General features: G+C 37.2%; 2 protein-coding genes across 2 annotated transcripts in view; both read right to left on the bottom strand.

The window, feature by feature from the left end:
• Window positions 1-24,282, bottom strand: part of LOC149461351 (lipoxygenase homology domain-containing protein 1-like) — a 392,516-nt gene extending 368,234 nt beyond the window's left edge. The window contains exons 1-2 of the mRNA XM_089678445.1: window positions 23,650-24,282; window positions 21,320-21,494 (exon numbers count right to left, since the gene is read on the bottom strand). Coding sequence (XP_089534571.1) covers window positions 21,320-21,494; window positions 23,650-24,282 — 808 coding nt within the window. The remainder of the gene's footprint in view (window positions 1-21,319; window positions 21,495-23,649) is intronic.
• On the bottom strand, window positions 13,409-19,345 carry LOC149461352 (oxygen-regulated protein 1-like). The gene has a single exon (XM_089678446.1). The coding sequence runs from the start codon at window positions 19,328-19,330 to the stop codon at window positions 14,780-14,782; it is 4,551 nt and encodes a 1,516-aa protein (XP_089534572.1). The 5' UTR covers window positions 19,331-19,345; the 3' UTR covers window positions 13,409-14,779.
• Window positions 24,283-24,639: the final 357 nt, after the last annotated feature.

The raw sequence follows: 24,639 nt of genomic DNA, 5'->3' as shown, positions 1-24,639 counted from the left end.
TGATGTGCACAGTTAGTTTTCCACCACACATAACGTTTTGCTTTTAGGCCAAAAGGTTACATTTTGGTCTCATCTGAACAAAGCACCTTCTTCCACATGTTTGCTGTGTCCCCCACATGGCTTCTTGCAAACAGCAAACAGGACTTTTTATGGCTTTCTTTCAACAATGGCTTTCTTCTTGCCACTCTTCCATTAAGGCCAGATTTGTGCAGTGCATGACTAATAGTTGTTCTTTGGACAGATTCTCCCACCTGAGCTGTGGATCTATGCAACTATGCACCTGAGCACCTGAGTTACCATGGGCCTCTTGGCTGCTTCTCTGATTAATGCTCTCCTTGCCTGGCCGTCAGTTTAGGTGGACAGCCATGTCTTGGTAGGTTTGCAGTTGTGCCATACTCTTTCCATTTTCAGATTATGGAATGAACAGTGCTCTGTGAGTTTGTCAAAGCCGGATATTTTTTTATAACCTAACCCTGCGTTTAAACTTCTCCACAACTTTATCTCTGACCTGTCTGGTGTGTTCCTTGTCCTTCATGATGCTGTTTGTTCACCAATGTTTTCTAACAAACCTCCGAGCGCTTCACAGAACAGCTGTATTTATACCGAGATTAAATTACACACGGGTGGACTCTATTTACTAATTAGGCAACTACTGAAGGCAATTGGTTCCACTAGATTTTAGCTAGGGGTATGCTTGAGGTGAGCTAGGGGTATAAAAGTAAAGGGGGCTGAATACAAATGCACTCCACACTTTTCAGTTATCTATTTGTAAAAATTTTGAAAACCATTTATCATTTTCCTTCCACTTCACAATTATGTGCCAATTTGTGTTGGTCTATCACATGAAATCCCAATAAAATACATTTACGTTTTTGGTTTTAGCATGACATTATGTGGAAAATTTCAAAGGGTATAAATACTTTTTCAATGCACTGTAGCTTGTTTATTGTTGGTTTCATATCGACATCTAAAATTAGGCAGGGGTAGTATGTTGAATACAGTATGCCCCGCAAAGGGTTAATAAGAGAAGTAGTAAAAGTAGTAAAGTAGGTATATATAGGATACAGTTTAATAGTGCTGTAGCCTTAATAAAGGGGGACACACCCCGAAAATGCATTGTCATGGCAATGTTTTAGCCCTCTGCAGTTCCGTGTAGTGGCCAGCTGCCCTTCCACACGTACAGCAGCTTAATTTCTTACTCTAGTCGCTCATGCAGGCAGCCTCTGCATCCGCTCGGCTTTGCTGTGCTTTACACAGATTCCACTGTCATCACTGAGAGGTGTAGCAGGTATTGCTGATTGTTCTCTGGCTCTGTTTGCGTTTCTGATGGCCTGCAGCTCTCTTTCACTGGTACATCAGCCCAAATGTGTAGGAAGGATCCTGACTGGTTCACTGTGGACTACATGGCTACACTAGACTCCATTAATTTTATTGCATGTTCGTTTCATTACTGCACTGGGGTTTGCACTTTCTCTTTTCACTTTTGTCACCTTTTCTACTATCCAGTCAATTTGAGAAAGCTGCAAGACCCATAGGCTGTCGGATTACATTTTTTTCCAACTTTACCGTTAATGTGATTTCTGGACTACACTGTTAGTGGGACTTCTATAGTTTGGGTGTAGCGCAACATCATAATGATATTTTGTGTTCTGTACAAAATAGTAAAAACATAATTTTTTTCATTTAGCTGCATATTTTGTCGTAGTACTATAACTATTGTACTGTAATCCTACCTATAATACAATGGCCCTGATCTTGGACCCTATGACTCTGACATTGAACTTTGACCCTAACCTTGACCCTAACTCTAGCCCTAACCTAGATCAAACTGATTTTTTTATTTGTTTAATTACTAATATTATTATTATTTATTTATATTTTTTTACATGCACTGTTCTTTGTTTACACTTTTCTCCTCTAGCAAGGAAAAAAGATACAATGTATCTTCTCCATTCAAGAGGAGATAAAAACACAGGGTTGGGCTGTACAGTGATTGATCATTGTGAGAGCCAATCATAGGTAATCACAGCAACTAAGTAATCAGAAACCCGGGCCTCCTGGCTTCCAGTCGTTAGTATGAGAACCAGAACTCTTGGTGAAAGTTTAGTCTCTGTGCTGAGAACGTGCTGTGTAGTGGACCCATTGAAAAAGATCCACTTTCATGAGGTCACATATAAGCATATGGACGTCGGGAAGCCGGTAATCTTCTAGGCTCTGTTTCACGTTCTCCAGTCCACCCTTATCCTGTAAAAAAAATTTCTAATGTGCAAAAACCAATAACTCAGGCTCAAATGTATATACACAGCTAAGGGAGTTACAGCAGTGGGTGCTGTGTTCTCACTTTTTAAAACTCACAATGCTCTGTGAAAACTATTGTCAGGGCATCCTGTATAAAATCTAATTTTTGAAAACTTGACCCCAAAATATTATTGTTTCCCTCTAAGAAGCTAACAAGTTAAAAAGGATCAGTGCAACCAGTTATCACTATTTTCTAGCTTTCTTGTACTGGAAAGTATACAGCCAAGTACTTGACACACTGAAAAATGTGATAGCTATACCCTCTCTAAAGCATCTGCCGATTGACAATGCAATGGGGTTTATTTACTAAAACTGAAGAGTGCAAAATTAGGTAAGCTTCTGCACAGAAACCAATCAGCTTCCAGGTTTTATTGCCAAAGCTTAACTGAACAAGCTGAGGTTAGACGCTGATTGGCTACCATGCACAGACGCACCAGAATTTGAGTGAACCAGTTTTAGTAAATCTACCCCAATGCATATAGATACAATTTATAAAAAAAAAAATCAGGGAAATTCTTTTGGAAACACTTTTTTGATCTAGACCAGGGTTTCTCAGTCAGTGTTCCATGAAACCCCAGGGTTCCCCCAGAGGTCGCTAGGGGTTCTTTGAACAATTTATGCCTCTCAGATAGGTTCCCACTGACACCATTGATCTTTTTAGCTCTGTAAGGGGGTGATTCTTTCCAATGACCACAAGTGTATGGAACATTCTTCCCACTGACCATCACACTAATGTACCATGAGTTAAACAGTAGTTATTTTTAGCAGGGGGTTGCCTGAGACTGGGAAGTTATTTCAAGGGTTCCTTTGTATGAACAAGTTGAGAAGGCTGATCTAGACTTTATCAAATGACATGCTTTTTGCAATAATCAGTAAAAAAATGTTTAGCAAGGAAAATAGAGAAAAATAGAATGTATACCCAATGAAAACTCAAGCATTGTTAAAAAAAACTACCTAAATAAAGAGGATAGAATAACTACATAAAAGACTTGCTTTTTAAAATTCATACTCCTTTTTTTTGTAACAGATAAAAAGGTCCATGTTTTCCTTCACTAAAAGCTGTTTTACCTTTCTGAGATTTTAAGAGAAGTGTTCATCTTTTATTTATATACAGAAAGTCTCAATTTTTAGACAATATTGAGACAATATGAAAAACTTATATGTCATTTCTGTACAACTACTAATGGCTGTTGACAAACAACAGATATTCTGCTGCAGGTACTGAATCCCCGAACCTCCATCGATGACAGGAGTAGGTTCCTATCGTCATTGGTCACTAACATAGTCTCTACAAAGGCTCCAAAAAAAGAAAGCCTCGGAACAATTTCATCAGACATACGTCAGGAGCTTATTCATAGGATCTATGACTTTTCTCCAGTCCAGGTTTGTTTTTTATTGTAAAGAAATTTGTAATGAAAGCTATGAAAAACTTAAATATTTGTTATGCCTTTGCCCTAATAGCTATTAATTTTTTTACTCTTTCTTGCTGTTGCAATGATGTAATCGGGCTCACTTACAATTTGTATCCCTATGGTATCATGGTGCTGAATGTAAAAAAATAATGTAACATGGCTCAGAATTCCACCACTATTTCCTATGTGCTATATTTTCTATATGCTCTTAATATATAGAACTGTATACAATGACATTAGGTTACTTCATTTGGTGAGTGGTGCAAAGGGGCAAACACCAAAATGTTTCAGTTGTGTTTCAATGATTTTATTCTTTCCAGTTTTAAAAAGTGTTTCATTCAAGTGGTATAGCACTTTATACAACATACAAAATAGAAGGGAAGAAACCAGTGAACAAGCAATGCCTATGAATATTTAAACACATTTGTGATTTTTACTGCTTAATTAAAATGATCCTACTCCAATGATGAGCCTAGTCAATGCATTATAAGGCAAGATAAATATGATGAAAAATGCAAACACGATAAGACATCATAAAACATAACAAAATGTATTGGAAAATTTGAACACATTTGCAGTTATGATGCTTTTTTTGTTTAAAAACTACTAGCAAGGTAAACTCCATTCACTTATGTGAACTTGGGCTTTAAGTACCCAGATCATTAGATGATCATGTCATAAAGGTTATCAATGATTCTACAATTGGTGAGTAGCAGGAGTCATTCATGGCTGACAATTGTTGGGTTACCAACAATCAAACTGGATTGAGTTTTTAAATCTAATTCTGGAAATAGGCGGTTATTCTGGAATTCAGACAATGATATTGATGTGCCAAGTGACCCTAGCAATTCTGGTACTTTGCATTAATGCATGTGTATTAATATGTTTTTTTGCATTTTAACGTGTGTCACAGCTGTGACATGCTCTGTGTGCCCAGCTCTCGGGGTCCTTCCTAGATATGAATTGCTTCCCTATGCTAGAGTTTGTCTTTAGTTCTCATCCAAAAAAATTGGTGTCTACCTACTATAAAAGCCTCTTCACACCTTACGCCACTAGACTTGCCTAAAGTTCAAAATGTGCTGGGAGTGGGATGTGGGGCGTCTGGAGTATGGAGAGTGGGAGGATGTTCTAGACAGTTGTAAACTGGTATCCCCCAAATTATTGGACCAGCTTACTTAGGTATATATTCCTGATTTCAGTTTGAGTGGCTAGATAATGTGTGTTACACTAAGGCAGCTTATTCAAATGAATACCCTGGTAATACATAAAAACGTAAAAAAAAACTGGTATACACCATTGTTTTTAAATACCACACACCACAATCCAAAGCATTTCAAACGTCCTAAAGGAGTAGAGACTGTTCAATCTGTAAAGTGCATGTTCATTTTTTCAAGAGAACATTGAAATACCCAATCATGTGTGAGAGAAATGTTTTCTCGTAAGCTTTTTTTACTTTATCTGTGGAGGAGCAGGATTGTTGCCCTAGGGCAGTATTTCTCAACTCCAGTCCTCATGGACCCCCAACAGGTCATGTTTTCAGGATTTCCCTCAGATGAAACAGCTGTGGTAATTACTAAGGCAGTGAAACTGATCAAATCACCTGTGCAAAATAATGGAAATCCTGAAAACATGACCTGTTGGGGGTCCATGAGGACTGGAATTGAGAAACACTGCCCTAGGGCAAGTGTGATAGAACTACAGCACAGCCTCCCTTTTCCTCATTTTCATAACATAGGGGAAGGTGTTCTGTAGATAACAGGTCAGGGTGGATAACATTGTTTTTTTTATCTCAGTGCAGCACAGGCTTAGTCCACAAGAAATTAGAGGCTCACTAGATTTCTGGGAAGATTAATAGGTATTATTTTTTGTACTGATCGAACAGATATTACAAAACACATTTTATGGTATATTTGACAGACCAAAAAGGAAGAAAATAAGAGCGTTGCAGGGCTTACGTGCACTCATTGTAAGGGTTTGCATATGCTTTAAAGTATCAATTTAAATAGTTATTTTTGGCCAAGCTGGCCCAACTAACTATGTCCACTATTCACACTTTTTTGTTTCTATGTTCTTGCAGCATCTGCTGCCAGGATTAAAAGAAATCAAGATGAGTGCTCCTCAGCCATTCAGAAGAAGCCTTGTATTTGTATCAAATGACACAAAGCTTACTCTGATTGGCCAAGATGGAGAAGTAGGCAGATGGCATCATGATTTCCACCTCGGCCAATCACAGGAAACCTTGTATTTATTAATAAAAAACACAGAGCTCAGAAGCACTCAGACCGAGCTTTTAATTCCAGCAGCAGCCAGGAAGTCACTCGTACTGCTGACAAAACACATCTCCACTTGCTGAATGTAGATAATGCTACAAGAGCATGCGATGGAAACAGTTGGTTTGGGCCAGCTTGGCCCAAACAAACTATTTAAAGTGATAGGAAACCTGGATATCTATTTTAAGCGCAGTGAACATTCACTTTCTAGGTGAACAGTTTTTATCTGTTTAGTAAACCAACGCCTTGGAATCAGTATTTGGAATATCCTTCTACTTTCACACACCATCAAAATCTATAGCTAGATTTTGAGTTTGCAAAGGCATATTAGCACATAAAACCTTTATAATACAACTCTCTAATAAACATGCATCCTCTTATTTTCTCCATACAGAGATTTAGACATTTAAAATCCAATTGACCATGGAATAAATGGGACTCAAGTGGTTAGCAATAAATAGGTTTATATGTACCTTCCTGGAGGGCAAAAGTTTACACATCAGTGATCTTTCTACTGCAATGCCTTTTTCCTTGAGCTTTTATTATAGTGAAATGTAACATGAATATTAATCTGCACCATTTTACTAGCAGCAGTTAATATTATCATGCTTTAGGATGGCTTTATTCTCATTCACTGCTCCTCTATGCCAGTAAAGTTAGGAACTGCTTAGAAATATGTAATTATATAAAAAAAAAAATTCAATTTGGAAGAAAATATTCGTGTGACAATTACTTGTGTTGATGAGTGCACACAAAACATTTATTTGCACGCATAAAGACATCTCGTAATACATGTGTAAAATTAAACAGTCTGTACCAATATCATTATAAGCCACAGTTTAAAAAGAAAATAGTTCCCATTATCTTTGGAAAAGTATGTTGGGAACAGTTTTAGGATGCAGTGTAACAGGACAAGTATAATTTTATAGCTATGCAATAAAATAAAACTTTATTACTGGTTTGTATGTTAAAGCATTGCATTTTTGGTGTGTTGAGAGACAAATGGGTTTATAATAATAGTAGGAGACTGAAACTGGGTGTTATCTATATCAACCAACCAGCTTTTAACTGCCATTTCTCCAATGAAGGATGAAGATTTTTAAAATGTATCTAAAACCTATAAAAAAAAATGTTCATATATTATAGCTTACCAGTCCTTATATGTGGAAACTACATTAGTAGCTTTTTTCCCTTTGTTTTCAGTTGTGGTCAGTATCACACTTCCTACCCTTGGGTGACAAGGAAAACTCACTGTACTGTATCAATAGGGAAGCTGCTAGAAGAGAACTATAAAACACTTACCCCTCTCCTTTTTTCTATAACATAGGGGTGTATTCCACAGAGATCATTTTAAAAAGAGATTTTCCACTCTGGGTTGAAAACCACTAAAAAAATAACTGAAGCTGCCAATACTTAATCTGTGATCAAAATCCAAAATCAAAATACAAAGTATAGTGTGATGCTACATTATTCAAATATGCCCTATAAATAAATAAATAAATAAAATAAAACAAAACCCATAAAGTGAAAATTAAGTTCACAGTGATAAAACCAGGATGTCCATTTGAGAATCCACTTATAAATCAATACACAAATATGATCAATACACAATAAATAGCAATTGCTGTGAAAGAAGTTCCAAGTGTAAAGTGTAAATAAAGTCTGTAATAAGCCACGAGGTGAACTGAAGCAAGAGTCCCAAAAATGTCCAATTAGAAATGTGCAATTTTTATATGCCTTCCAAAGTGTTTCCACCACCTCCACTTACATGCAATAGAGCCAAAGGACCTCTTACCAGATATTGTGAGCCATGACAAATGGTCATGAGCACTTAAAAACTATTATACATACTATGGTATCCAGAGCTGCTATCTCTGTTCCCAGAAGACAGGAATTGCCGGTACTAAGAGAAGAATGTAAAAAGTGCAAATCATAGTGAAGTATGTAAAACTACATATTTATTATTGTGTGCACTCACATGCTATATCCACATAATCGCATTGAATAAAATCCCGCAGTCTGTCAAAACAGGCTGTTCTGTCAATTCCAGACTAATGCCGACACCATCCGTGATGATGTCATGTCGCTGCCACACCTTATGCCTTGCATCAGGAGATGACATCATTAGGGGACTGGCTAGGCTAGGTAGTTTTTGAGCGCTCCTGGCCATTCTTTTACTTCAGTTCACCTGGTGGCTTATTACATCCTGGTTTTATTACTGTGAATTTAATTTTCACTTTATGGGTTTTATTTTTATTTATTTATAGGGCATAATTAAATAACATAGCTCCAATCCATAGAGGCAACTAGGAACAATGTAACTGATAAGACTGAAGTACAAACAGAAAGCATAGGAAGTTACTAGCTTAAAAAATTTCTGGCAGGACCAAAAAGTATTTTATTATTTTTATTAAGTATTACTTACCAAACAAGACAAATGTACTGGTATGTTTAACAAATTGGGAACAAAAAAGAGTTCACACCTGTTAGAAACATAGGGGTTGGTTTACTGAAGGCAAATAGACAGTTCACTTTACATAAGAATTTCCCCAAATTTTGGGAATGAATCAAAGCTCTGCTGACTTCATCTAATCATGTGCAAGCAAAAATAAGTTTTTTTCATTTTCATTGGACATAGCTGGATATTCTTTGCAAGTGATTTTTTCCCCACATTCACATCAATGAATTAACCACTTCAATACCGGGCACTTTTACCCCCTTCCTGCCCAGGCCAATTTTCAGCTTTTAGCATTGTTGCACTTTGACTGACAATTCTGTGATCATGCAACTCTGTATCCATAAAAAAATTGTATCATTCTTTGCACATAAACAGAGCTTTCTTTTGGTGGCATTTAATCACCACTGAATTTTTTGTTTTTTGCTAAATAAACAAAAAAGACTGAAACTTTTGAAAAAATGCATTTTTCATTTCTGTTATAAATTGTGCAAATAAATAACCTTTCTTCATAAATTTAGGCCAAAATGTACTTTGCTACATTTCTTTGGTGAAAATAACCCAAATTAGTGTATATTATTCAGTCTGTAGGTAGGTTATAGAGTCCACAAACTATGGTATTTATATATGACAATCGATCAATCCTGATGGGCAATCTCATTTCTTGAGGCCCAAAAAACACCAGGATAGTACAAATAAATACCCCCTAAATTACCCATTTTTGGAAAATGGACAGTCCAAGGTATTTAGTAAGAGGCATGTCAAGTTTTTTGAAGTTGTAATTTTCTTGTAACAATTTTTTGGAAAATGAAGAAATTAAAAAAAATTCTCAATTTTTTTTTCTACATATTGTCACCAGTCTAGTACAGCGTTATCATATAACTGGTGTGGCAGTGATCACGGACACTGATTGGTGACAATATGTTAAAAAAAAAAAAATTTAATTTATTTTTTACATTTTTTATTTTATTTTTTCAACACACTGTGACCAGAGTAATACAGTGTTACCATAGTAACATTGTACAACTCTGGGCAAGTGATCAGGACTGTTTTTTTTTTTACACATTATGATTGCTTATACTAATATATTTAATTGATATTAACAAACATTTTTACTGAATTAAACTGATTCATTCAATGTCTTTTGTTGTGAATAGCTATGATTGGACAAAGCTCATCACATGGTACAGATGCACTGTGAGTGGGCCTGTCTGTGCCATCTGACCGCTGTGACCAATCACAGCTAACAACAAAATTGTATAAAATGGATGGCATAAAAGGAAGCCATCCATTATATACAATTGTCATGTGATCTGCTGTGATTGGTCACAGCGATCACATGACACTAGCAGTGGGCCGGTGTAGTAATCAGTCATCGGCTGTGTCTGGTGGAAAATGGACAGTCCAAGGTATTTAGTAAGAGGCATGGCAAGCTTTTTGAAGTTGTAATTTTCTTGTAACAATTTTTTGGAAAATGAAGAAATTAAAAAAAAAAAATCACAATTTTTTTTTTCTACATATTGTCACCAGTCCAGTACAGCGTTATCATATAACTGGTGTGGCAGTGATCACAGACACTGATTGGTGACAGTATGTAAAAAAAAAAATTATAATTTATTATTTCAATTTTTTTCTATCATTTTTTCTTTTCTTTTCTTTTTTTTTCAACACACTGTGACCAGAGTAATACAGCTTTACCATAGTAACATTGTGCAATTGTATACAATGGATGGCATAAAAGGAAGCCATCCATTATATACGACGGTCATGTGATCTGCTGTGATTGGTCACAGCGATCACATGACACTAGCAGTGGGCCGGTGTAGTGATCAGTCATGGACTGTGGACACAGCTGGTGGCAGACTGCGCTGCTGTGCGGCCCCACGGCCATGGCCCCACATCATATGATGCCCTCTCAGAAGACGTCATATGTTGTCCACTTAAAAGGAGGACCATCCCACCGGCCATCAATCTGCTATAGGCCGGGCGGGAAGGTGTGCAAGGAAAATGCCTTCACAAAGAGAACATTAAGTAAATCAACCCCATAAACTCCGAGCTGTATATGGACAATGATGTCACACCACATGATGTTATGGCATTAGAACAAAATTGCTGTTCGTTACAAAGAATGTTGAGCCCTGTTTATCACCAATCATGTATACAGGAACTGCCTTTTTTCATATATGAAGCAATCAGATTTAGATTTGCTCTGGAAAAAAAAATTGGAACAAAACTTGAATCTGATTGTTTACTGTTTGGCAACACAGTTTTGACAGTTTGACTCTAGGAAAACCTTTTTTAATTCTTTGAAGTGAGTGGAGAAATGTTAGATGCAGAGAGGAATTTATTCAAATGTAGTTTATCAGAGTAGTACAGCATTGGAGCCTTTGCTACATTGTAATTGATGTGTTCACACTGAGGAATTGCCCTTCACTTGCTGTCACAGAAAGCGGGTAGAATTGACGCAGCAGGGACACAGACAGCAATAAAACCCTGACAAAGGTTCTTAATGTCCCCCACTCTATCAAATCAAAGAAAACGTTTTGCCTTAAGGTAAAGAGCCATTTGCCAGTGTGTTTTTGAAGGTGCAAACTGTGGTCCTGGCTTCCCCATCCTGATCTGACTGCCTAACAAGATATAAGGGTATGAGCTGCAGGTAATAAACGTGCCACCCCAACAATTGTGCAGTCCAAGCTGATTGTCAATTATTACATATTACTATAAGACCATAACCTCAGTAATCATTCAAGGATTGTACTGAGGGGGTAGACTGAGATGGATAAGTCTGTACTGGGGGGATCTGTACTAAGGGAGTGGACTTGGAAAGGGAGTTTAGGGCTTTGGGGGACATCTGTACTGGGGGCATTGGGGCTGTTGGTGGAGATCAGCACTGTAAAGAATATTGTCTTTTTTAATCCATCACATCACACTGCTGTGTGGCTAATAGAACTGAAAGAAGTATGGCTAATGTGCAAAGCGCTGTTTACAGTGCATTAGCACCACTGCATTCACATCACTTACCAGAGGGTGAATCAGCTGTCAGTGTATAGAATAGTGTGTACAGACACTGCCAGATTTGCAGAAAGTCATAGAATCCACTAGTCTAGATAAATGAAACTGATCTTTGTAAAAGAGTGGCCACAAGCATATTCAAGAAAATTAATACATTCTGAAAATGAGGACAGATTAAAGTGTTACTAAACCCTGGACCCTGCATTCACTATACCTGATCTGAAGGTGAATGGGGCAAAATTGATTGTTCTCAGGTTATATTATCTGCAATTCCAATGTGTGAATGCAGAAAACACTGCAGTATGATACTGACTGTCATTGGAAAAAAGTATGCTCCCCAGTGCCATCTATGGGCTGTAATATGGTATTTTCCACATTCATAATTCAGCAAATAATTGATTTTGCTCCATTTACACACACGGAATTTACATCCAGTTTCAATAGACAAAACAGCTATTCATTTAGATTTAAAATAAACCCTAAGTCTATGTTTGGGCAAATTAAAAAGAAGACGTATCCAGTACATATACACAGTACATGCATATTTCCTGATGATCTATCCTTTTAAAGGAAAAGCGTGGGGAAAAAAAAACCATACAAAATTCATGACTGCAGTACGCTGTGATGCTGCAGATGTCCCCTGCTGGCTCTAAGCCAGAGAACTGAGCAATCACATGACCGCTATTTGCTCTGCTCTGTGCAGAGAGTGGTGACTATCAGTTACTGCTCTCTGCTCTGCCCCTCCAGCGCTCACTGGAGCAGGCTAGAAAGTGACATGCTAAGAGGATGAGGCAGTTGCCAATCAGGTGTCTGGGTGGATCTCCACATTATTGTTGGGACCCTTCCAAAGCCTGAAGGGGCTCTATGACTTCAACCAACAGCAGAATTTAGTCTGCACCCTTCCTTTCTCTTCTACTGGACTACAGAACATTTCCCTCCTCTCCTCATCTCCAATAAAGGAGGTGTTCTATAGTCCAAAAGAGGTGTACTGAACATTTATTTTTTTATTTTGCCTCACATGCAATTTAAGTGCATTGATATAATTTATATGATCCAAGTAGATGTATGATAATGTAGTATTTTTGGCAGTTCCGGAAACTCCACTAAATAATAAAGCACAGGACTAGTGATGTAATTTTAGGCTGAATACTTGTGCATTTTACATGGTGATGCCCCCTAGGGTATGTATATAATAAGGGTATTGTATTAATTATTAATTTTTTGTTTTTTTTTGTTGTTTTTTTAACACATATAACATTCTATATACCATAGCTCTTTCAAAATATTAAATATATCTATAAATAGCACCAATGAGAGGAGAAAGCACTTTACATTTATATTGATATTCAAGTGTATAATCAGTAAAACTTTATTTACCATCCTTTATGCCTGAACAGTTTGTGATTCACCCAACTATACACAGATTTAATAGGAACTACTACACTTAGATGGGACTTAAATGACAGTCCTGCCAAAATCATGATCCTTGAAAGATATACCATACAAAGAAGGAACATCCGGCAATGTTTTGTGGTTAAAGTGGGCAAAGGTCAGTGAAACTAAAATAGGATATTTAGATCATCAAAAATCAATTGTCTAGGGGTTGGTGAATACAGATATGTTTTCTGTCCACATTTCTAGATTTACATTTCTTTACTGTCTGCATTAATTTAATACAAAGGATTAAATTAACATCTTTCTTCCTGCTGTGGTGGATTTTCCTTACTTTTTGTCCCTAGGAATCTGGTTAAAGAATTAGGACGTAAGATGAATCTCTATAACAAGGACAGAGGATAAAAGTTTAAACTAATTGCAGAATCAGGATACTGTGGGATAAATCTTCAGTTGAGGTTGTATTGCTCTTTGTATTCTAGTTGTAAAAATTCCCCTAAGTCCACAGTGAACAGTGGAGAAGTTATGGTACCCCCCCCCCCCCCACAAATGGGACCCAGACAAAAGAAAAATATTAAAAATATTTTAATCCCTGACAGCTTTTTCCAAAACTAAAGTACGTAATCAAAAGCAGTAAATACAGTACCAAAGAAAACAACTGACTTCTCTATGTATTTTAAGTTAATAAGTCAAGCCCATCATTGATGCTAATTTATGAAGCCTAAGAAATGTATACTCTAATGGGATGGTGGAACTCCACTCACCTTTGCATTGCAATCAATTCTCCTCCAACTGAGGAGATACAAATCTATCAATCAGGTAATAAGAAATTAGATAATGATGTCTTTCAAACAGCTTGCCCACTTATCTATACAGATGCCAATGTTTCATAACTGAATGCTAGTCCTCTGACTTCTTTATGGAGATGACATGTAGATTGCAGCCCTCATGTAAGTCTAAGAGGCACTTTTAAGGTCACAAAATAATGTAGTCCACCATTTCTATGGACTTGTATGGTGGCACCATTTTTACATACATAAATACATACGCCATGAAAATGTTAACATATACCTGTACAAAGATCATAACAATGGACATCACATGTACAGATGAATTAGAATTAGAAGAAAATGATGAGTAAGCTCAAGGTAACTTTGAAGTAAAGGTAGAAATTGAAAAAAAAGAATGAAACAGTGAACAAAGCAGTTTCTTTACATGCATGAAGGTGATCTGCTTTGCAGTTTCCAAGATCCACTCCGGTACATTCTTCTAATTTAATCCTGGAAAGGAATAATCCAAAAGGTTTTGTCTTCTGGTTCATTTAAACCTTTTAGTGCTGTTTTTAAAGCTTTGCATGATTACATAGACCACCCTACACCAGACTGGCACATAGGGCATATATGGTTGGAGGGTAATTGACATACGGTCTTCTGCCATGCTGATATCATGATATCAGTCCATATATCCTTCTAAATTGCCACAGAAGAGGTTACAGGCATTGGACTCTTCAGTACCTTGGGTGCTCAGGAGGAGGTTAGAGATTTATAGATGATTTGTTTGCAACTGCTCCCTGCTCTCTGTATTGGTAAAAGTCTCTTTGGACTCTTACTTGTATACAATGTAACCACTACTGTGGACCTCTCTTAAAGTCTCCCTTTTGGCTAAAGAGTATACAAGCTGCTACCATCAATATATAGGGCCTGAATGCTTATATTTCTTGAGCTGTAGGGTACTGGTCAAGGTCCTGGTGTGCTGGAATGGTAGTCTTCAGGGTAGGACCCAAAACTTTTCCCTGAATTAAAAAATCTAACATAAAATATTTACAGATATGCAATGTACTTCCAATTTTGGATTATGCAAACCAAAAATAAGAATGGATGGAGTCTGGCATGAGAACACTCACATATATGGTATTTAAGGAACAGAAAAAAAATTTTGCTTTATGTATTGTAACAAAGATTATTGTTATTTTCATCATTTCCGTTAGAGTCAAGTCCTGCAAAGCAGGAAACTGGATAGAGATTTAATAAACATTGCCTGCCTTTGCTTCCATTTCTCAAAACATTTATACATGCAAAATTGTTGATATCAAAAATGAAGAATATTTTAGCATAACTGTCATTGGGGCTTTTGACGGGGTTTAGGAAGTTCATGTTGTGTATGTTGTTATTTTCATCTGTGTATACATAATTATGTAACAAATTGATATGTGAAGTGTCTGTCATCAATGATTGCAGCAGTTGGTTTTCTATGTCATAGGGACTGCAATAAACAAAACCCCTGTCTTTCTCATTGACTTGATTAATTAAAGCAGTTAAGATAGGACAGTGTTGACCACAAACAAACTGGAGCTTGTCCAGTGAATCTTGTTCCTCTATTTGGCTCCGACTTCCACAGGAAGAATTGGGTTTTTGAGCTTTACCTGACTTTTCAAGATCTGATTGTGGCAATGGATGTACTCTGTTATCTGAAAAGTTGAAGTCAACAGTGGCAAATGATGGTAGACTACCGCTTATTGCACCACACTTCTCTACAGACTCCAATGAGTAATGCGTTTTGCTTTTAACAAACCCACCAGATGATTTGGGTCTGACTTTGGACTTGGAGCTGTGTGTATCATTAAAGGGTTCTGAGTCACTTCCATGGGGCATACTAAAGTAATGGCATGTATATGTCTGAGGTTTAGCCATATCTTCTAACTCTGAAGAGGAAACCTCAGCTAATGGCTGACTCATTTTGCAAGCAGGATGTAAGTATGGAACATCATCGCTTGTATTGTCAAGAAGTGTGTCTGCAGAAGTTGTATCTAGATTTCCATACATTCCACTTGCTTCAGGTGGTGACCTCCTTACCAAATGATTCTCCTTCAGTAACCATCGACCTTTCCCTATGAGAACCTCACCATTATTAGGCTTCTGGGAAATCAAACAATCATGATCATTATTATCCTCCAGTAGTGGCACTGAGGAACTTTGCAAACTGTTTGATCCATCTTCTATTTTATTGGCAGGACTTGATATACATTGATTCTTTTGGCTGGAACTCATGAATTCAGCATTATCATTGCTTGCAAGTTGTTCAGGCTGTGTTTGGACTGCAGCGCTTGGTGATACATAAGTCTTAGGTAGTATGATCTTAGTTTCTGCCTTACCATAAAGTCTTTCAATGGCTCGTTTCACAAATCCTGTCTTAAAGGGCTTCTCATGTATTTGCTCCTCTCCACTCTCTGTCAGAATTTCACTAGATGCTCTCAGGGTATCACTATCCTCACTATCTTGTCTGTAATCTGACCAGTCAGAAGATATAGGGCTTTGTAATGGCTTTGGACACTCAGAGCCACAAGAAGAGTGTTTTCTTTGTTCCATCTGTTGTACCATCTTTTTTACTTTGGACACCATTGGAGAAGCTGAATTTTGTTCCATGTTGACATTTCCATTTACAACATCTGATTTAGGTAAAGGCTTCTCTGACAAATCAACAGGATGTTCTTCAGAATTCTGTCTATCGGTTACTAAGGCCTGGTCAACGTTGTCTAATGAACTAGCTGATTCATTATTGAGATTTTTGTGCATTCCTAGCAAACTGCAATCTTCTGAGTTGTTATTGGCTTCATTTCTACAGAATTCCCCAGAAAGCTCTCTGTAAGGAATAGTTGAAAAGAATTTTAAGTCATCCATGTCATCAGTTAAAACATGGCAGTCTTCATTATTCCTCAAAAGATCTGGATTTTCAGAAGATTCTGTTGTTGTTATTATTAACTCTGTACTAGTTGTATTATCAGCATCCACAAAATCAACCTGGACATTGTTTTCTGAGTCTTTAGGATATTCAAGTGTAGGAATGAAATCGTCTGGGAAGGCTTTCATTGTTGTATCAAACCTTACTGCTGACTCTTGGAGATGTAGAATAGCAGTCTTTAAGTCATCAGCATTTTCTGTAATGGCAATTTTTTTCAGGGACTGAAGCAGTGTAAATATTGTGGAAAAATTGTTTGTGCTCTGAGACAAGTCCTCCACCATATGATACATACCTTCTTTTAGATGTAAAACTATCAGCCAGGCAAGCAAAAGTTGGGGAGATGAAGAAGAAAAAGAAGCTTTAAGTGGAGTACTTGGAAGACTGAATGACTTTTCTAAGTATCTTTTTTTAGATCTGTTAATGTTCTGAGAAGACAAATTGAACTGTTCTTTCAATGCATCTCCCTTGGAATCATCATTCATACAATATGTTGATAAATTCCTAATTGTGTCATTTTCAACCTGTATAGCAACATCTGAGCTAGTTTTTTTTTGTTCTAAGCTCATGATCTGATGACTTGCCAAGTGCTTAAATAACTCCTCAAGTTTACAGTTGTCATAACTGTTGTCATGCTGAAATTCAGCAATGCTCTGAGCAACTAATTCTGCTATGTCTTTACTCTTTTCCATAAAAACAGAAATATTATCTTCAAATAATTCTGGATGTTCAACCAAAGTCTGTTTCTCCTCATAAATTCCTTCTTGATCTGGATCTTTTAGAGTTTTTTGATCATCATTGTGGGTTTCGCTACTGCTTGCATTGCTGTCTGCATCTCTGCTATTTACATGGGTCTGAGTACATGTGCCAGCATTGACACATGAAGTGCTATTGTCTAACTTTGTAGAGGAGCTCATCTGAAGCATAGGAAAGGCTGCATTTGGGAATATGTTCTTCAGCCAGTTTTGCACATAACTTTCGAGCACAGCAGGGAGAGTTGTGGAATCCACGTTTTCTGACTCTAAACTGTTTGAGTCACTTGCCATTTTACCATCGACTTTCTTGTTGTTTTTTGTTTTCTTTTTAGGATTATTTTGCTTCTTTGTTGTTTTCTGGGATCTTTTAGATGTTTTTAAATTCTTATTAGACAACTGTACCTCTGGAACGAAGCTGTCTTGCGTGGGGGAACATTGTAATTCATCTTGAATGTAAAGCACAGAACAATTTGACACGTTGATACCCCCACAGTCTGCACAAATGTCAATCTCTGTTTGCGTATTCTCTTGTTTTATTTCCTTACTATTTTTAGTTGAGGCATTAATTAAATCATTGTGTGTCTTCACAGAGCTTGGCTTTACTTTTGCCATTTTCTTATCACCCTTTAATTTCCTCAGTTCAGGTTCATGTGATGACACTGAAGGAGGAAATATGTCCTCAAATATAAGATTTTTTATTTCAGAATTCGTTTCTAGGCATGCTACTTCATCCATTAGGTGCTGAGATTCAATATTTTGAGATTCCAAAGCAGTTGAATTACAATTTGGAATATTTGCCAGATCAACTGCAGTCTTCTTCTTTTTCTTCTTCTTTTGTCTCACGGAAGGTGCACAATAATTGTCATTGCTTGCACAGGTTTCATTTTCTGACCCTTTGTCTGTTTTATCCCCTAAAGTAGATGGTGGTTGATCCAGTGAGTTATGAGTTGCAGTTGTAGCCTTGTTAGCTGAAACATTTTCCATTAGCATTGCAGAGGTTTCTACTTCTCCTTTATCCAAACACTCTTGATTGGTGTCTCCAAAATCATTAATCCTTTGTTTTGTTTTTCCATTCAGTGTTGAAGGCTCAGAGTATGTAACAGATGTGCTCAATGATCTCTTGATTTCTTTAAATCTAAATTTCTCCTGCTGGTATATATGCTTACCTGCTGAGTTTGGTCTGTCTTGCTTAGACGATCCAGAGATACACATGTAATCACTTCTTAAAGATTTTCTAACATCTTTCTCATATACAGTATCTCTTTGTGACAGTTCCATAACAGTGCTCTCCAGCATCTCAAAACTGTCCTTTCTTAATTTGGATAAGTGCTTTGCATTATTTTGAACAAATGTATTTTGTTTTAGATCAGCTCCATTGGAGTCAACATTGTCTGCAGTTGTTAACATCTGTGTATTACAGGCATTCTCTATACCATCAACAGACTGAGCAGTTTCATGCTCTATTTCCTGGTAACTGAACATCTGTTTCATGTGTTCTTGCAGGTTCCCTTCTGATGTTCTCCTCACTGAAGTTCTCCTTTCTTGGCTTTTTCTAATCCCCGGTGTTGGAGGTCTGTAGAAATTAGATTTCTCTTTTCTTGATGACAATGGTTTGCTTTTACTAGTATTGTCATCATTGTTTATTGGGTTGTGGAGTTCTTCTACATGAGATTCATATCGAAATTCCATTGAGTTTTTGCATTCATCATGGATTTTGTTATCAGTAAAAGGACTTCTTGTTGGGGAATCCTTCATTCTTACAGCTTCATTTTCTGGATTTACAGAAGAACAGAAAAGTCTCTTCTTGTAGTATGATATATCAGCTCGACTAACTGTGGTTGACCAATTAATTGTTTCTTCTTCTCTTATCTTAAAGCGAACTTTCATTTCTACAGTCATTGTGCCATCAGAATTTAAATGGACTGTCTTTTCAATATTATCTCCTGGAGAGATGAGTGGTATTTCCTCTCCAGAATGGGGCCAACGTTCTGTTAAACACATTTCATTGTCTTGTATGTGGGAGTATTCCACAAGGTTATCATCTTTATTTGATATATTTGCTGATGATTCGGAGTATTCCTGACCACTGGGACTTGTGAAAACAGGCTCATTAGCTTTCCATCCTGATGTTCAAGAGTAATTCATAGTGACAACCGTTAATGAGAAGTAAAAGGTAATTTAAGAGTGTGAGTTATCCAAGTGAGACAACAGCTCACATAGGCAGGCAAGAAAGAGAAAGGAAAAGATAAGAGCAAATGTTAGTAAATAGAATCAAAGAGTATACCATAATTTACCAGCAAATGTAGAATGTGAAATAAGAAATGTGGAAAGTGATGTTAGCCCTGCATGTAAAATCTGTGTTTATGTACAGGAGCTTATTAAATTAATATTAATTGTTTAATATTACTGACATTAAATTGGTTTTCCACTTTTGTGAGGAAAATATGGAACACCTGAACTTACAAACAGATGTGGATCCTTAGTACTACAGCTAACATGTCATTAAGGCTGGCAGTACTGCAGTTCATATAGTGATAACTGTACATTTCTCCCCAAATATAGCATTCTGTACTTTTTTCCATTTTTTATGATATCCAAAGCTTTCACCTTGTATTATGCAGTTTCTACAGCTTTTTATACTTATTTTTTTAGATTAGTGGGCTTCAACTCCATCACTAACATTAGTGAATTGATAGCATCTTTTATGAATATGGATTTTGCTCTCAAATAAATAATATTGTTCAAATTCAATTGGGAACCCTAAATAATATGTTTAGCAAAAAAGAGTGTCTATCACACACCATTGTTAAACAGGGCCACGTGGCTGCATATTCAGATTTCACCTGCCATGAATCTGTGTAAAAGCTAGTCTCTTGGCCTGACCTTTCATATATAATATATAATGATATTATACCTATAAAGAGTACTGTATGTTTCATTGTCTGAGAGGGGAACATTAGAAAGTGAATACTGAGCATAGGAGTTAAGAAAAATTTTGGCAATAATAGCTTGGTTGTGTGTTGAATACATTTTGTTAGCATCACTCAAGTCAGGCTATCTAAAGGATATCTTTTAAAGTTCATGCAGGGCAAAGCAACAGCTTTGCATTAATGCGACCCTTTCCTGCAGTGTATATTCATTTTTCCTTTTCCCCCAATTGCTGCCAACAATATACCTGGTACTTTCAAGTATGGCTGTGGAGAGAGTCTTTTACCCTGTGGAAGCCCAAACTAGAATGACTCTGAACTTATCCAAGGATTTCTTTCTTCACAGCCACAGCAAAAGAGTAAACTAATTTTTGGGATATTTACCTACATGTAAGCTTATAATAAAGCTTACCTGTAAGTAAAATGAACATCTCCTAAACATGTACCATTTAGGAGATAATCCATCGAGCAGCAGCTGGTAATGTCACTGGCGCATGCGCTCTGAAGGAACGGCATGCCCACGCTGTTCGTTCAGAGCTTTGTGTCATGCCCAGGACTTCCGTGCGCATGCACAGGATTGAGGTCATTGTGGCTCGGCCATTCTGACGACCAGAGCCCACAACCTGGAAGGAAGATACGGTGAAGATGGAAGCCCTGTCAGCGGTGACAGCGCGCCCCTGGAGGGCTTCATCTCAAGGTAGGTTTTCATAATGTGCTAGTATGCAATGCATTGTGCACATTATGATATTGCCTTGCAGGGGGAACATTTTTTTTTTGTAAGTTTTACTACCACTTTAAAACTTGTTGCTTTGCCCTACATTGGCAAAGCACAGATTTGTATTAAGGGTACATCTACAGAGTAATTATTATCTCATCTGATATAATAAGAAGCATATTTATTAAGCAGTGACATTGAACAAGCTTGCACCAGGAAGATACACCTGCAGTGAATGTCTTTTCACTGGTTTATAAATATACCCTAAGATCTAGTTGTGGTTATAATTAGAATTTTTAGTTTTAACTAATGGATGATTAACAGAAGAGTGACATGTATTCTACTCACGGCTTTTCATCATGTCTGGCTTTGATCTGGACTTGGGGAACACTCGTTGAGAGATGCCAGGTAATTTAGAAGGTAGATATTCCCTCTCAGAGTTGTAATTTCCAGGTTTAAAGGGTTCTCTCCCAGCTGCCACTATTGTTCCAGAGCTCAGCAGGAGCGCATGCATGCTAAGAATCTGCAGAATAAAATATAAGAAGAAGGTTTTGGCAAAATTACAGCATCAGGACTTTTAGAGTGAACTAATGTGGGACTAGAATGATTGTAGCTACACTGCAAACAGCAAAGCATGTAATACCTTACTAATCAATTTAATTGTGAATATAGAAGCATTTGCAAGCCACGAGTAAAACTAAGCAAAGAGATGCCAGTCTATTAACAAACATTGCAACTGTGCTCTTGGGAAGTTTACCCAAGTTACTTTAAAGGAAAAGACACTTTTAGTACACATATACTATTCAGGGTCCCTCCAGGTTTTCTGAAAAGTCATAAACTGCAGCTCGGGGGGAGATCTTCTTTGGTCAACATGCCCAATACTGCACATGCACTCTTAAAAATCTTCCTAGGCCTGCAGTATGCCCCATGTGCATGTGTAGCACTAAAATTGTACTTATTCTGTAATGAGAGTTATTTAATCCACTCCAGCAAAATTCCCAAAGCACCCGCACTGTATAAATTCCTTTCTCTCTGCTGTCTGTATAACGCACAGGTTTCAAGATTGCCAGACAAAAGATTATTAGGTTCAACTAGTGAACTGTAGCAATGCCTGGGCAATACTGTAACACTTAACATTGAGGCTGTGCACCTTAGGGCTTTCTATATTAATTTACCAAATTATGATACATTTTTTAAGGAAGCCATGTAAAAAGTTCAGGTGCTGTAATATAAAAGATTGTAGCCATAGCATTGGAAGCCTATTTAAATACGATTCTTAGCATATGATAACTATGAGGCTTAAAACTTTGGACAATACACTGCCCTGAAATAACTTTTTGCTGCCAATTTAAAGTGTATGTATAGCCATTTTTAATAACGTGGGATTGATATAAACCTTTGCCAGGTTGTTTTTTGCTGCCTGTGTTCTATTAGGGAAATTTTCCTTCACTTCCTGTCCCAGGGACACAATCAGAAGTTATAGAGAATCTCCCAAAAGGAGAAGAGTTCCCCTTTGAGACAGGGATCCCTATTGGAAGATTCCCCCCACCACCACCACCACAACTTTTTTTTTATTCTGGATACAACTCTAAAATGTTGGATTTCCCCCCCATTTGCTTTATTGGTGACAATGATCACCAGTACGAATAGAGCAGTGAGTCTCCCTGATAAAGGCATGGTAATATACTGTATACATGACACAGGGTCTAGCTGTTCTCCACTCTATCCAGAACTAAAAAAAAAGTTTACACTTTAAGGGTCCATCACTCAGCAAAACCATCACAGTACCAATATTTCACTTTATTTATAAAAGTGATAAATCCCTTTAGATTCTGAAAACTTGGACATAATTAGTAATCAAACTGGCCTGGGTTCCATTTATAAGTTGTTTCAGAAATCTTGCTCAAAATTTAGCTGTAAACCCCATTCTCAGGGGGGAATCTTGTTGTTAAATTTGGGCCATTTATAGGGGTACTTAGCAAGCTATAATCAAACAAAAGGTATGGGAAGCTAGGGACTGCAGTGGGAGCATGTACAAATGCCAAATAAAAAAAGTATTATACAGTGACAAACAGGCCTATCTTTGCAGGTAGGCAAATCCTTTAAAATCACAGGCTTCATGTTTGCTTTAAAGCTCTACATTGTGTTATGGAACAGGGTACCAAAGGATACGTAGCCCAACACTGCAAACCAAAGTATGGCACATTATAGCAAAGTACAGAACTTACACAAAATTGTCAGCTCTCCCTAACATACACTGACAATGTAGCTGCTGTGAGACCACCCTTTTATAGTGAGAGAGCTAGGTTACCCATTTCTTCAGAATATTTGCTCTTGTGACTCAGTACTGACTAGGAGCTGTCTAGGGGAAAAGTCTAAGCAGCACATTATGGGTTGTTCCATAATTGAAGGTGCAAAGTCACAAACTTTATTAATATTATTCAGGATTTATAGAGCGCCAAGAGTTTGCGCAGTACAATATAAAGGAAGACAATACAGCAACAATACAAAAAAACGTAACCAAAACTTAACCAATTGTTCAGGGTTTGACTAGGATGCAAAACGTGGAGATCTTTCTGCAACCCAGGCAAACTCACACCTCATCCCTACTGGACGTTGTTTATGTTATTTCATTGGTAACCATGAATTCCTCTCATATACTGTACATGTTAACTTACCCGTCTTCCATCTGTACTGTATAGCTTGAAAACTGGGAACTGTAAAGCCTCTGAGACTTGATCAAGAAAGGTATCAAAACTTTGTTTAGGCTTCCTATTTAGCACCAAGGTATATTTAGAATCTTTATCTCCATTTTTAAATATAATAAAGTCCTTTGAGCTTCCAATCACAATAGTGTTTTCCCTTTTAAAAGGTGCAACTTCATTTTGGCGAACTCTTCTTCGTGCACTGATTGGTCTGCTACTCTGCCATAGTAATGGCTTCTTGCTAGCCCTTTCAAGATTTATTGGCTTTATCTTTTTTTTATGGGAGCAAATATAGGATTTGCCATCTTCAAGTTCCTCTATAGAAGTTATGTGGTGTACTCCACGTGGTGTGGTAATATTTCTAACTCCAAAAGGCAAAGGTACTTTTTTGGACAGGTTGTCTAGCAAGGCATCAAATGTCTTGAAGGACCGGTTGGAGACAACCATCTTTATTCCATTAAACCGTGGGTCCCCACTTTTGTAGAATTGTATCTTTTTGGTGGATCCAGGATCTGCCATACGTGAATGTCGTGTAGACGAAGCATGTATGCTTTCTGTGGAGTGTGCTTGAGCCACAGAGATGTTAGTAGATGTAGTTTCACTCATTCTTGACAGTAACCTAAAGAAAAATCACAATATACAGCATAAGAGGATGTTTTATTTGTTTTTTTTATACACAACAATTAGGCAGAAAAAAGAGTCACAAAATATATTGTCTGCAAGCTAGTTTGCAAAAGTATATCTCTATGGCTTATTGAAGAAGGCCTGACCTATACATCTTTCCAAGAAACTGAGCTCCAGTATTAGATATTGCTTATTTACTTTGTTTGGGACATCATCTTTATGGGATAATGTTAAATCTGTCAACATCTGGGTCAGAAGAACATTAACAAGGCATCACAAATCTGTCATTGTCACTAATTACTGCTTCTCACTCATGTGAATAGTGAATGTGAATATTTT

This window comes from Staurois parvus, unplaced genomic scaffold (genome assembly GCF_062004578.1).
Source record: "Staurois parvus isolate SC_StPar_1 unplaced genomic scaffold, SC_StPar_1.0 ptg000205l, whole genome shotgun sequence".
NCBI lineage: Eukaryota > Metazoa > Chordata > Amphibia > Anura > Ranidae > Staurois > Staurois parvus.
Note: the sequence above shows the minus strand (reverse complement) of the source record. Positions and strands in the feature narration are given on the sequence as shown.

What these genes read in the sequence shown, in the direction of transcription:
- LOC149461352 (XM_089678446.1), bottom strand. Translation starts at nt 19,330, where the DNA reads ATGTGTTTAACAGAACGTTGGCCCCATTCTGGAGAGGAAATACCACTC.